This window comes from Acanthopagrus latus, chromosome 19 (assembly GCF_904848185.1).
Source record: "Acanthopagrus latus isolate v.2019 chromosome 19, fAcaLat1.1, whole genome shotgun sequence".
NCBI classification, from domain to species: domain Eukaryota; kingdom Metazoa; phylum Chordata; class Actinopteri; order Spariformes; family Sparidae; genus Acanthopagrus; species Acanthopagrus latus.
In genome coordinates, this window is record NC_051057.1 from 9,295,643 (window position 1) to 9,309,002 (window position 13,360).

A 13,360-nucleotide genomic window follows, 5' to 3' on the forward strand; every position below is an offset into this window, starting at 1 on the left:
GCTGTTTGAAACTGTATATTGTGTTTTATTTACAGTATACTCATGCTGTTGTTTCTGTTTTGATGATAAGACAACTGTACTCCCTGATGTTCAAGTTTGAAGTGTTGGTCCTTTTTAGAAGGACCAAAGGGGGGACTGTAGTGGCAGATACAAACAGGGTCATGATCATGCATATAAATTGATTTGAGAATACAACTTGCAGTTCTGTATTAATAGGGAATTTGAGCCTGATGAAAGACCAAGGTTTGATGCTTCCGGTATAATAAAGGCTGGACTGGGGGAGCAGCAGGTGCAGCTACAGCTCACTCAAGGCCACAGATAGGGGCCTGGGTGAGACACTTTGTAGGCCTTAAGGAAGTCAGACAAAAATGAGAATAGTAAGATGACAGTCTCGCGTGATCATGACAAGGGGGGTGGTCCAGGAGGGCACTGGTGACCTGGACCTCGGGTATAAAAGAGGGTGATCGGGGCAGATTTCTCAGTTGCCCCGGGGTACCTCATGGATTTATAACTCTTCTCTTGGAATAAACACCTTTTTGGACTGAAGACTTGCTGCCTCGCCTCTGTTTTGGACTTAGTCTCTGAGCGGTCTTGTCTGTTTTGGACTTAGTCTCTGAGCGGTCTTGTCTCAAATTTGGACTTAGTCTCTGAGCTGTTTTGCCTCTGGTTTTGGACTTAGTCTCAGAGCCGTTTCTCCTCAGATTTGGACTTTAACTTTTGAGCGGAGTCACAGAGTCAGATAGTGGAATAATTGGACGGATAAGGAAGGTAGTCTCCCACTACAGTCTCATCTGCATTCTGATGAGCTGAAGACTTCTTCCTCACTCACAGTGTGTGAACAGGAAGGATGAAGACTTCTCTTGTTTCTGCAGTATTTTTGTCATGTATAGTCCAACTGGTTCAAATGTTATTGTAATGTTATGTAATTTTAAGTGGAGAACCAATAATTCTTAGTTTTATTCTAGCAGTATTCCAGACCATCAACAAAATGCAACAACATATATACAACTGTTTTGTCCTTGTTAGATCCTTATGTCGGCCCATTTTGCTGGCCATTATTCATATGTGTGTGTATATAGCTTCAGGCCATGATAAAAACAGCTGTTTTTTCAAATTATGTCAGTGTGCTCCTGAGACACCAGGAGAATAAGCTCATAGTGATCACTACAAGCTGAGCTGCACGGCTCCCAAGTCCTCTCAGCACAGTACGCAGTACAGTTGTATGTATATTGTGCTACATTGTTACTTTACTTCCAGGAATAAGAAAAAAAAAGTTAGATACACCGAATATTATTTGATCTTTTCCACCATTACCTGCATTCCCGATATTGTGGAGGTGTGTGGTTTAGGTGCGATAAACACACCTATATTTTCTAGTGAGACATTGCCACCCCAAAATGATCACGTAACCAACCAGGCCACCCCACAGAAAATGTCCTGACTGCGCTACTGGGTGAAAACTGTCCAACGCATCGCTGGTTCTTCACTTCCTGTATATACTGCATCCCCTTTTAGTACTGGAAGTAATATTTATATGCTGTACTTACTGTACCTAGACCTACTACACTCTATTTATAAACTGTACATACTATAATATCTGTTTTGCTGCACTATTCACACTCAGTACTCTAGACACTAGCTGCATTTTGTTGTCTCTCTACTTGTACTGTGCACCATGACATGATATATGAATTTAATATTTGTTAAACATGTCACTATTTTTGTTAACATGTACTACAATAAGATACATAAACGCTCCAGTGAGGCCTGTGATCATGTTATATTTCAGGATAATTAGTGTGTGTTGTAATGAGATAATGGCTTCCTCACTCAGGAGGTGTGAACAGGAAGATGAAGACTTCTCTAATTTCTGTACTGTCTTTGTCGCCCGTTTGCTTTTACATGACAAAGTCTGACAAAGTAGATTTTTGATATGCTTCATTCTTTATTATGGTTAGTTATAGTTTTAAGGCACTTTAATACAGAGTCCTCAAAGGTTCCAGCGGAGAGCTTCACTCTGCGTCATTTCCCTTCTGCGTGAGAGAGAATGAATACAAACACTTGGGTGGAAATCAGTTTAGTTACAATATTCGGTGTGCAGAAAAGCAACAGATATACTTTGATCATCAGCACGGTTGCGTCACTGACCTTGGATCCAGCATCACGGCCCTTGGCTCTCATCTTGTTGACCTGCGACTCAGCAATGTCAGCCCTCTCCTCTGCCTCATCCAGTTCATGTTGCAGTTTACGGAGCTTGGTCAGATGGCTGTTAGCTTGTTCCTCCTGTCATAAATAGTTTTGGTTAAGTATTTGAATAGTATGGGAGCAGCATATCCATCTGTAATATCAGAATACACCTGTACTTACAGCCTCCTCTGCAGTCCTCTTGTAAGATTTGACCTTCATCTGCAGTTTGTCTACCAGGTCCTGCAGACGGGCCAGATTCTTCCGGTCCTCTTCAGTCTGCATAGAGTTGAATAAGTCATGGATTTTACAAATGACGCAGGGAATCAACGTGAATGGATACAGAAAATAATTAGGATATACCTGATAGGTAAGCTCCTTGACTCTTCTCTCATATTTACGGACTCCTTTAATAGAGTCACTGCCCTTCCTTTGTTCAGCCTCCACCTCAGCTTCCAGTTCCCTCACCTATGAACACATAAACAACGTGTCACAGAAGCCAAGCATCATGTCCACATCCGAACAGGTAAGTGTCTCTCACCCTGGCCTCCAGCTTCTGGATCTGCTTCTTGCCACCTTTCATGGCTATTTGTTCAGCTTCATCCAGACGGTGCTGCAGGTCTTTGATGGTTTGTTCCATGTTTTTCTTCATGCGCTCCAGGTGAGCGCTGGTGTCCTGCTCCTTCTTCAGCTCCTCTGCCATCATGGCAGCATCAGTAATGGCCTTCTTCGCTTTCTCCTCAGCGTTTCTGCACTCCTGCACCGCCTCCTCCACCTCATTCTGAAGCTGAGCTGTGTCGCTTTCAAGCTTCTTCTTCTGGTTCAGCAGGCTGGTGTTCTGCACCAAAATGGTTCACAGCGAACACATAAATAACTTGGACATATTTGCATATTGTCATACTGTACTAATATACAGTGTTTACAGATTTAGACGTACCTGAGAGTGAAGCAGCTGAACTCTCTCACTGACATCCAGCAGTTCCTGCTCCGCCAGTTTACGTCCTCTCTCGGTCTGCTCCACCACAGACCTCAGCTCATCAAGTTCAGCCTGCAGCAGGTTGTTGCGCCTCTCCACAATGGCAATGTTCTCCTTCAGATCATCATTGGCACGGAGAGTATCATCCAGCTGCAGCTGAGCGTCCTGTCGAGGAAGATAATATGGTTCTGTCCGTGAGAAAATAGACAAAGAAAATAACCCACAAACATATTCCCATCATTGGTAGACTTAAAAACTCACCTTCAGATGAGCATGGACTCCCTTGAGCTGCTTCTGAGCCTCTGCTGCCTGCCTGTTGGCCTGGCTCAGTTGGATCTCCATCTCATTGAGATCTCCCTCCATCTTCTTCTTCACTCTGAGAGCCTCATTTCTGCTGCGAGTCTCAGCCTCCAGGGAGCTCTGCAGAGTGTCTGTCACTCTCTGATGATTACGCTTGGCCTGCTCCATCTCCTCGTCCTTCTCAGCCAGCTTCCTCTCGATCTCAGCCTTCACCTGGTTGAACTCGAGCTGAACTCGAAGGATCTTACCCTCCTCGTGCTCCAGAGAGCCCTGTACGAACAGACTCTGCCATCAGTTTGTGTATCCTTTGAGGATAGTACAAAAGCTTTAACAACGCACTGTACTCTCACCTCAGCTTCCTCCAGAGCAGATTGTATCTCAGCCTTCTCCTGCTCCAGCTGTTTGCGCATCTTCTCCAGCTCATGGATGCTCTTTCCTCCCTCACCAAGTTGCTCAGTCAGGTCAGAAATTTCCCCTGTCATCAAAAGAACATTATATTCATTATACTGTATGAATAGTATTGCTTAGTGCCATAACAGACATATCAAGATCACAAATCAACAGGATCCACAGGAAGGGTGATTTTTTTCCTCAAACCTTGGATATTCTTATTTTCTCGTTTCATGGTCTCCAGATGATCCAGAGATTCTTCAAAGGAGTTCTTCAGCTTGAAGAGCTCAGTGCTGAGGGAACGAGCCTCTTTCTGGGAACCTTCCAGCTCAGTCTGGGACTCCTCATACTTCTGCTTCCACTCAGCAAGGATCTGGTTTGATAACATATTCAGCAGTATATCATTAGAGTAGATTAGATCGGGTTATTAATTCATCCCTTCCCTCAAGTGCTGTTTTCTCTCTCCCATTACCTTGTCAAAGTTTCTTTGTTTCTTGTCCAGAGCTGCAGCAGCAGCATTCGATCTCTCCACATCCACCATGAGATCTTCAATCTCCCCCTGAAGCCTGTGTTTGGTTTTCTCCAGGGAGGAACATTTAGCATTCGTCGCTTCAACAGCTTCTTCTGCATCTTGCAGGCGCTGGGCCAATTTCTTCCTATTTGACAAGATAATTACAATTGTTATCAGTCCTTCTCAGAAACATCTCTGTGCTGTGCAGAGGAGGCAACTGGTCTTACTTTGCTTCCTCCAGCTCCTCTGTCCTTTGGATGGCGTCAGTTTCATACTTGGTTCTCCACTGAGCCACCTCAGAGTTGGCCTTGGACATGCTGCGTTGGAGCTCAGCTTTGGCCTCTTGTTCCTCCTCAAACTGCTCCCTCAACAAATCACAGTCATGGCGAGCAGACTGCACTGCATGGGCAAGTGCGTTCTTGGCCTGGAAGGAGATAGTGTCAGCTTTGATAAAGTAATATTTCAACTAAGTATTCATCATGAAACTTCATTCATTGTAATTTGAGATACCTTGACTTCCTCCTCTAGTTGTCTCTTGAGGTCTTCAATCTGCTGAATGTAGGACTGCTTCCCTCTGGTCAGCTGAGAGACCAAGGAGTCCTTCTCCTCCAGCTGCCTGGAAAACTCACCTTTTGATAAGGAAGAAAATTATCCTCATGTCTTAAATGTCATGCACTCAATTTAAAAGATTTTATCAGTGTTCTTACCATTCTCAGTTTGAAGCTTTGCTTTCTGCATGGTGAAATCGTTGATGATGCGCTGACTTTCATCAGTTTTAGACCTCAGTTCACTTACTTGATCTTCAAAAGTGCGGCACATTTTTTCTGAGTTTGACTGAAAATGAAACAAAAGTTGCTTTCATGTGTAGAAAGTCCTTCATTCAGACGTCTTTAAGTATGGGATGAAACTGGCACCAGGGTAGCATTATCTAGTCTCCTGGGGTAATTTGTTAGGTGTACTCACTTTGGATTTGACAATCTGCTCCATGTTGGAGACCACATCATCCAGCTCCAGTCTGAGCTCACTCTTCTCTTTCTCCAGCTTCTGTTTGACTCTCTGTAGGTTGTCAATCTGCTCTCCCAAGTCAGCCACGCTGTCTGCGTTCTTCTTTCTCAGGGTAGCAGTGGTGGCCTCATGCTGCAGAGTGGCCTCTTCAAGGTCTCTACGCATCTTCTGAAACTCAGCCTCCCTCTTCTTGTTCATCTCGATCTGGGCAGCAGTGGCTCCTCCGGCCTCCTCCAGCCTCTCGCTGATCTCCTCCAGCTCTCTGGCCAAGTCGGCCCTCTGCTTCTCCACCTTGGCTCGGGCAGCTCGCTCTGCTTCCAGTTCTTCCTCCAGCTCTTCAATACGGGCCTGAGATGTACAGTTTCCATTAAGAATGCCAAGTAGAACAGTGTATTTGATCAACTGAATTTGCAAAATGGAGGCTGTGTTAATTTGAGCTGACCTGTAACTCCTTAAGTTTCTTCTGAAGTTGGGCCGCTAATGCTTGTTCATCCTCAATTTTGCTGAGAAGTTGGCTGATCTCAAAGTCCTTTCTGTTGAGACAAAATATATCTTAAGCAATCTGTACCTAAGTAAGTTTTCCTTATCTTTGATTTGGCAACTACGACACAAGAGCTTACATTTAGCAACTTTTGCTTTATACTGTGTCTGCACATGGCAACTATTGGATCATGGTTAAAATGAATGAAATATTGTGGTTGTGGCAAATAAACTTTAAACTTTTAATCTTTAAGGTTAGACAGATATCCAAAAAAGGTACCAGGAAGGGAAAGTGTGTTGTTAGGCTTGATACAAAGATGAATATTAACGAGCTGGACCGACTGTTACATGAGAGTCAGATGTGCTACACATCCCTCCACCAACGCAACCTCACAATCTGCTTTGGAACATAAATGGCACACTACCTCCTGTGCATGTTAAAATTAGATGTAAATTGGAGATGGGGACTCATCCAATATTGCAGTAATTGCTGAAATGCTGAATTGAATTGGGAGAGCAGACTAACTTCTTTAGCTTCTCTTCAAGTTGCTGCTTGTCATTCTCCAGGTCCATTAGGCTTTCCTGGCTCAACTTCAGATCTCCTTCCAACTTTCTCTTTGCTCGCTCAAGATCCATCCTGACCTTCTTCTCTTGTTCAAGAGAACCTTCAAGCTATTTGAAAGCATAGAGGAACATGTTTATTATATATTATCCGATCAGGATTTTAAGTTTATATCCTAATGATTGTATGTAACTCACATCATCAACTTGCTGTTCCAGCTTGACTTTGGCCTTGGTTAGAGTGTTGACTTTGTCCTCCTCACTCTGCAGGTCGTCCAGTGTTTGCTGATGAGCCTCCTGAAGAGCTTTCTTCTCTTTGGTCAGCTTAGCAATGATTTCATCCAAAGCTGCCATCTCTTCAGTCAGGTTTTTAACCTAAATAATTTGTTCTAGAAGTTAGAACACCTCATGTGGTGGAAAATGTGTTCCATCAACTCTAGTCAAAATACTTTACCTTGTTTTCTGTTGCATGCTTTTCCTTTTCCACTTTAGCCAGCGTCAGCTCCAGATCATCAATGTCCTTCTTGAGTTCTGAACATTCATCCTCCAGCTTCCTCTTCTTGGCAGTCAGCTCTGCATTCATCTCCTCTTCATCTTCCAACCTCTCTGTCAGCTCTTTGGTTTTGGCCTCAAGCTGGATCTTACTCTTGATCAGACCCTCACAGCGCTCCTCAGCATCTGTGAGACTGTCTTGTTCCTGCACAAACCAATATCGTAATCAGTGACACCTGTGAGCATAAATTGACGATGCTGTGACGATGAATTACTGATCTTACCGATTGGACTTGAAGCTGCAGGTCATTCTTCTCTTGGAGAAGGCTGACCATCTTTTCCTCCAGCTCTTTCCTGCGTGCCTCAGATTTAGCGTAAGTCTCTTTGAGCTTTGTGAACTCCTCCTTCATGTTAGCCATCTCCTTCTCAGTCTCAGCTGATTTCAGCAGAGGTTTGATTTTGAAGTACATCTTCATCCAGGGCCAATTCTTGACACCCATGAAGGCACGGATGTTCCACTGGATCACCAGTAAGGAGTCCCTGAAGATAACGTAAATCCACTTGAATCAATTTTAGAAGCACAGCTTGAGGGGATTATAATGTCAGTCGATCAAGAAAATTAACTTAGTATCGTAAAATTGGCACAGATTCATGATCACCAGAAGACAGATTTAGTGACAGTGTAAACCTAACTTTTCATCTACCACTATCTATGGGTCAGATTTCAGTTTGACAAATGCGTGAGTTTATTGTATAAGCAAATGCCTGAAATACACTAAATGTTAAAAGTAATGCTCCAACCTGCGCTCAACAATTTTTTGGAACTCTATCCTGGCCAGTAGTCCTCTGGATCTTGCTTGAATCCCAGTGATGATGAGAGCGAGACGATCGTCTCTCATCTCCTCTAGAACACCCAGTAGACCGGCTTTGAAGAACACCTGTAAAGATACAGGAAATATTAATGTGATTGCTTTTAAATAAGTATTGTCTTTACTTAAATCAACGCTTCACCTTTGTGTGTCCCAGTTTATACTGCTCATGGTCAATGTCCAGAGAGCCCAGCAGTTTTTCGGCTCCTTTCTTGTTGTCAATGAACTGTCCCTCAGGGATAGCATTAGGGTTCAGGATGCGGTATCTGAAATGTGGAGAAAAATACAAAAACCATGAGAACATTTTGACCATGAATGTACCGTGGGTGTAGAACAATTGTTGTATTAATTTGTACTTGCAGTACCTTTGTTTGAAGTCTCCATACTGGATCCTGTTAGGGAATCCCTTCCTGCAGATCCTGATGCCCTCCAGCACACCGTTACAGCGTAGCTGGTGCATGACCAGAGGATTCTCCATCGCCCCAGGAGTCTTGGTCTCATTGGGGATGAGGCAGCGTACAAAGTGAGGGTGAGTTGACCTGAGGTTGGTCATCAGCTTGTTCAAGTTCTCCTGTAATAGTCCAAAACATGCATGAATTGCAACTGTGTAGTGACAGTAGAAGTCATTTTTGAATTCAAAAGCAATAACAGATTTGAAATGTTTTAAGTTAATTCACCCTGTGCAGTGCAGACACAGTCTGGAAGGAAGAACCTTTCTTCTTTCCACCTTTTCCTCCCTTGCCACCTGAATCCTGGGCTGTAGAAAAAGTTTAAAATTTGTCTTCAATATTTCCATATTCAGATGTTTCAAGTGATTTTAGGGTATTTTAAATTTTACAAATTGTCACAGAAAAAATGTACCTGAATCTGCACCAGCATATCCAATGAAAAGATTTGCCAACACTTTGAGGGTAGACTTCTGAAAGAGTCCCACCACAGTTTCATTCAGTGGGTCCTTGTTCTTCACAAGCCAGTTACCAATGTTGTAGTCAACAGTACCAGCATAGTGAACTAGGGAGAAATGAGCCTCTGGTCTCCCCTTAATAACCCTGGGCTTTTGGAAGTTGGGGCTTTTACCCAGGTGGTTGTCATACAGTTTGGCTTTAAATGTTGCATCGCTGGCTTTTGGGAACATGCACTCCTCTTCAAGGATGGACATGATGCCCATGGGCTGAAGGAAGGAATTGACTAGAATTAATTACTGGTAAACATGCCAGTTTGTCACACTAATTCTGAAATCTGATTAACTCAGTACTAACCTTCTCAATGAGTTCAATGCAGGCTGCCAAGTCCATGCCAAAGTCAATGAACTCCCACACAATGCCCTCCTTCTTGTACTCTTCTTGTTCCAGCACAAACATGTGGTGGTTGAAGAACTGCTGCAGCTTCTCATTAGTGTAGTTGATGCACAGTTGCTCAAAGGTGTTGAACTAGAAAGGTCATTCAGTGAGAGAAGTTAGGCAAAGTAAATTTCATAGTCACCTGTCCATAAAATCTTACATACTCACATCGAAGATCTCAAATCCAGCAATATCCAGCACCCCGATGAAGTACTGGCGTGGTTGCTTGGTATCCAGAGATTGGTTGATTCTCACCACCATCCACAAGAACATCTTCTCATACACTGACTTAGACAGTGCACCGATAGAGTAGTAGACCTGTTTTGATTTATAAAAACAAAGAATGGATAATGTTGAAACTATATGTATTTACTATATGCAATATTTTAGCATTAGACTTTACGACATTACCAATGCTCCAGCACTTTGTGTGGAGACTCACCTGCTGCACACTCTGACCTTTGGTGACCCACTCATTCCCAACCTTGACCCTTGGGTGGCACAGGCCCTTCAGCAAGTCAGCAGAGTTTAAGCCCATCAGATACGCAACCTTGTCTAAATCTGCAACAGTGATAGTGGATCATTTATGTATGATAACGATTTCATATATTATACAGTCTTTCCATCAGTCTGCATTTTGGAAGCGGTACTTACCTTCAGTGCCGTCAGCTTCTGCTTGCTCCTCTCTCTGCTTCTGCTTGAACTTCATGTTACCAAAGTGCATGATGGATCCCGTCAGCTTATAGATGCTGTTCTTCTCCTCTTGGGTGAAGCCCAGGACATCGAAAGCTTCCTTTAACAAAATAAAATTGTACATCACTTTGATAAATTGAAATGAAAGCAATGTGGTAGGTCACCTCAGTGTTTGATGAATACAGCATTGTTCTATATATTGCTTACATCTGTTGCCATTAGCTCATCAGCATCATTAATTGATGTGACAGTGATCTCTCCTTGGGAGATGAATGAATAATCGTAGGGGTTGCTTGTAATAAGCAGCATCTCTGAAAAAGAAAACAAATTTAGTCACAATGTATGACTCATGCATCATTTGCATTGAACTGAATCTCACCCAGCAGCTCTGGTTTCTGTTGGGACAGAATCTGGTAGAAGATGTGGTAGTCTCTCTCAGCCTTGAGCTGATAGGTGACTCGGGATTTCTCCAGCAGATCTGACAACATGTAACATTTTTGTTTTAAGATTTGTTCCTGAGAGCTATATTCTTGCCTTAAAATGATAAATGCTTGCTGAACTTACAAGTTTCAATATCAGCTGAAGACAGTTTCCCACTGACTCCGAAATGGATTCGAATGAATTTACCCTGTGATGAGAAAATGTTTTTTAGATGTTCTTCATGTAACATAGTCACATCTTACCATGTACTGTTTAAAGGTCCAGTGTGGGATTTAGGGGCATCTATCGGCAGAAATGTAAATTTAAACATAATTGGTGATTATGTTTTTGTTACTGTATAATCTCCTGAAACTGAGAATTGTTCTGTTTTAATTAGAATTAGCTTTTGATATCTGCAGAGGGAGCAGGTCCTCCACTGTAAGTGGTATTGAGTTGGATGCATCTGGAGCCTCATTGCCAGGTGCCACACTGAAACTTTTAATGTCAAACTTACAAATCTGGATGAGTTGTCATTTCTAATGGTCTTGGCGTTTCCAAAGGCCTCCAGGGCAGGATTGGCCTGGATGATTTGATCCTCCAGGGTGCCCTGTACAGTTTAACAGGTGCCAAAATTTAGGTCACCGAAGTACATTTATTATTTTGTATTATATTCATGTAAAGAAAGGAAACATGAGTGAAACCAACCTTTTTCTCTTGAGCAGCATCCTTCTTGCCAGAAACAGCTGCAATGCTGGCAAAGTACTGGATGACTCTCTTGGTGTTCACAGTCTTTCCTGCACCAGATTCTCCACTGAGAGTGAAAACAATCGTGAACTGAACACGTCTTGAAGATAAAACATAAACTCTGCTCATCCAATAAGATTCAAATATAACATCTATGAATTACTTACGTGATAAGAACAGACTGATTTTCTCTGTCTGTAATAGTAAAGACAATGTTCAGTATGAGGACATTTTCCCTTCAATTTCTGAATCATGTCAAAGTTTACAAAGAGCTGAACTCACCTGACAGCATGTACTGATAAGCATTGTCAGAGATGGAGTAGATGTGAGGAGGAGCTTCACTCCTCTTCTTTCCTCTGTAGGCATTGACAACCTGCTTATCGTACACTGGCAGCCACTTGTAGGGGTTGACAGTCACACAGAACAGCCCTGAGTAGGTCTGTGGACAAAGACACAAGGAACATAAAACCCATCAGCTAAAGATTTCTCACAGTGATGAGATGAATAGATTTGTGGTCTTTGCTCACATAGATCATCCATGCTGCATAACGCTCTTTGAGGTTAAACAGCACAGCTGGTTCATGGAGGAAGGTGAACATCGCCATGTCCTCAATTTTATCAAACTTTGGCGGGTTCTGAGGGTGGATATCAGCCTCCTTATGGACGACAGTCTGAAACAGTTTACCACAGAGAACATCTCAATATAAACTGTTGCAAAGGTCATCAAAGCTGTTAGTTTGACTGCTGTGTCACAACCACTGTCCTACTTCCATTAGTCAGTGGAAATCTGACTTACCTTTCCATCCTCAGTTTCAACGGTGACTTTGTCGCCATCTCTGCTGGTGATTTTAGCTTTGATGTACTCCACATCAGGGTCGGGCACAAAACACTGCCTCTTTATGTCAAAGGGGCGAGTCTGGGCCTCCAGACGTTCCCTGTCCGACTTTCTCAGGAAGGAAGCAGCAGTCCCAAACTCTGCCATGAGGGCGTCACCCATCTTAGGACCTGTGCAGTACAAATGATGACTTCACAGACTTTACATTTGTACAAAACAAGAATTGATTATTGAATATTTGTCTAAATGAGCACTGAAATAAATTGAAAAATAATGATATAGGGTTAGATAAGATCACTATTATTATTTTACCTGTGTTTTCTCCCCTTTTGCAAGATGATTTGTTGTATCTGTTGCAAATTATACAGAAGAAAAAACAATTAGATCCTCCTAAAACCCTAGAATTATTAAGAGTTGAACAAAGAAGATGTCATGAAGAATATTGTTGTCCATTAAAAACCTCCTCCACAATACTCACTCTCTGTGGCTGTCTGGTACCTTGCCTCATGCTCTCAGTCTTCTTTATAAAGGCTGCAGTCCAGCCATAAATGGCAGAGGAATTAATTATTCAGATCTCCCATCAGATGATCTTGATATCGAGGCTGGAGGTGTTCACCCATTTGACTTATAAGGCTCGTAACCATTTGTTTTCACGCGCCCAATATGGAGACCCTGCTGGTGTGGTGACATCAGGTCAACAATTGTAAATTTCACAGCCGTCGTTCTATTTTAGCGCCACCCTTCATATTATTTTTATGTCAGTATAGGAACATTGTTCACGTCACTGAATTGTCCATTCGGATGACTATGTATCAAAACGCATGTGACAGTGTTAAACATCGGTGCTGCTGGCTGCTGTTTGAGAGAAAAACATGCACAAATTCCTTGTTTCATTCATGTGACTTAAGCACATCCACCTGTCTCCTGCTGACGAAAGCAAGGTCACAGTGCTCCATTGTCACAAGTGAGAGTAGCGGCTACCCAGCTGGCCTTTCCTGTCAACTGTTCCTTCTCTTTATCCTTGAGAACAAAGATAAACCTGTGAAATACTTCTTGGATTCTTTCTGACACTTGTGAGGGGGTTTGATTGCCAGACCTTGCCCTGTCTTTGTTCCGTGGCAGGTGCTTGTGTTTGTGTAGGTCCCGATGGACGTGAATAACCTTAAACTCTTAAAGGCCATACATGGAGGAGGCACTTTGCTGTCAAGTTATATGAAAGGTTTGTAGAAAAAACATGGTTGAAAGATGGCTTTTATACATTTTATAACATTTACTCCGGATCAGTAATATAAGGCGATAGCACTTAGGGAGTATGTTACGGTTGCACAGCCCATAAAACTCACTCACACGACACAGTTTTCACAAAGAATGTGAGTGTGATAACAAAAACGAAATAAAAAAAACAAAAGAATATGAATGATTTATTAATAATCACAGAAATGGTTGTAGCGTAAATGGCACTGAAACAGATAAATTAAACAGAGACCAGAGAGTGATTGAAAGAGGCCCGGATGGTTCAACAAACTGTTGAGACAAAAGGTTTTGATCCTGTTAACCCCT

General features: G+C 42.6%; 1 protein-coding gene across 2 annotated transcripts; it reads right to left on the bottom strand.

Moving 5' to 3' along the window:
• Positions 1-1,940: 1,940 nt before the first annotated feature.
• On the bottom strand, positions 1,941-12,284 carry LOC119008578 (myosin-7-like). 2 transcript variants are annotated; one of them, XM_037079040.1, is made up of 39 exons: positions 12,279-12,284; positions 12,113-12,150; positions 11,762-11,970; positions 11,493-11,636; positions 11,248-11,404; positions 11,133-11,160; positions 10,927-11,032; positions 10,736-10,828; positions 10,366-10,429; positions 10,181-10,279; positions 10,009-10,112; positions 9,763-9,901; positions 9,551-9,669; positions 9,277-9,426; positions 9,028-9,198; positions 8,630-8,939; positions 8,446-8,525; positions 8,134-8,339; positions 7,911-8,034; positions 7,701-7,837; positions 7,184-7,439; positions 6,862-7,104; positions 6,606-6,782; positions 6,373-6,518; positions 5,809-5,899; positions 5,325-5,714; positions 5,069-5,195; positions 4,872-4,990; positions 4,589-4,785; positions 4,323-4,506; positions 4,058-4,223; positions 3,811-3,935; positions 3,422-3,730; positions 3,122-3,325; positions 2,726-3,022; positions 2,548-2,652; positions 2,368-2,463; positions 2,149-2,283; positions 1,941-2,033 (listed from the first exon to the last, which is right to left on the bottom strand). In XM_037079040.1, the coding sequence occupies exons 3-39, from the start codon at positions 11,960-11,962 to the stop codon at positions 2,013-2,015; spliced, it is 5,820 nt and encodes a 1,939-aa protein (XP_036934935.1). In that variant the 5' UTR covers positions 11,963-11,970; positions 12,113-12,150; positions 12,279-12,284; the 3' UTR covers positions 1,941-2,012. The 2 variants fall into 2 exon arrangements, with proteins under 2 accessions (XP_036934935.1, XP_036934934.1); XM_037079039.1 differs by having other exon boundaries at positions 2,368-2,652.
• Between the last annotated feature and the right edge of the window lie 1,076 nt (positions 12,285-13,360).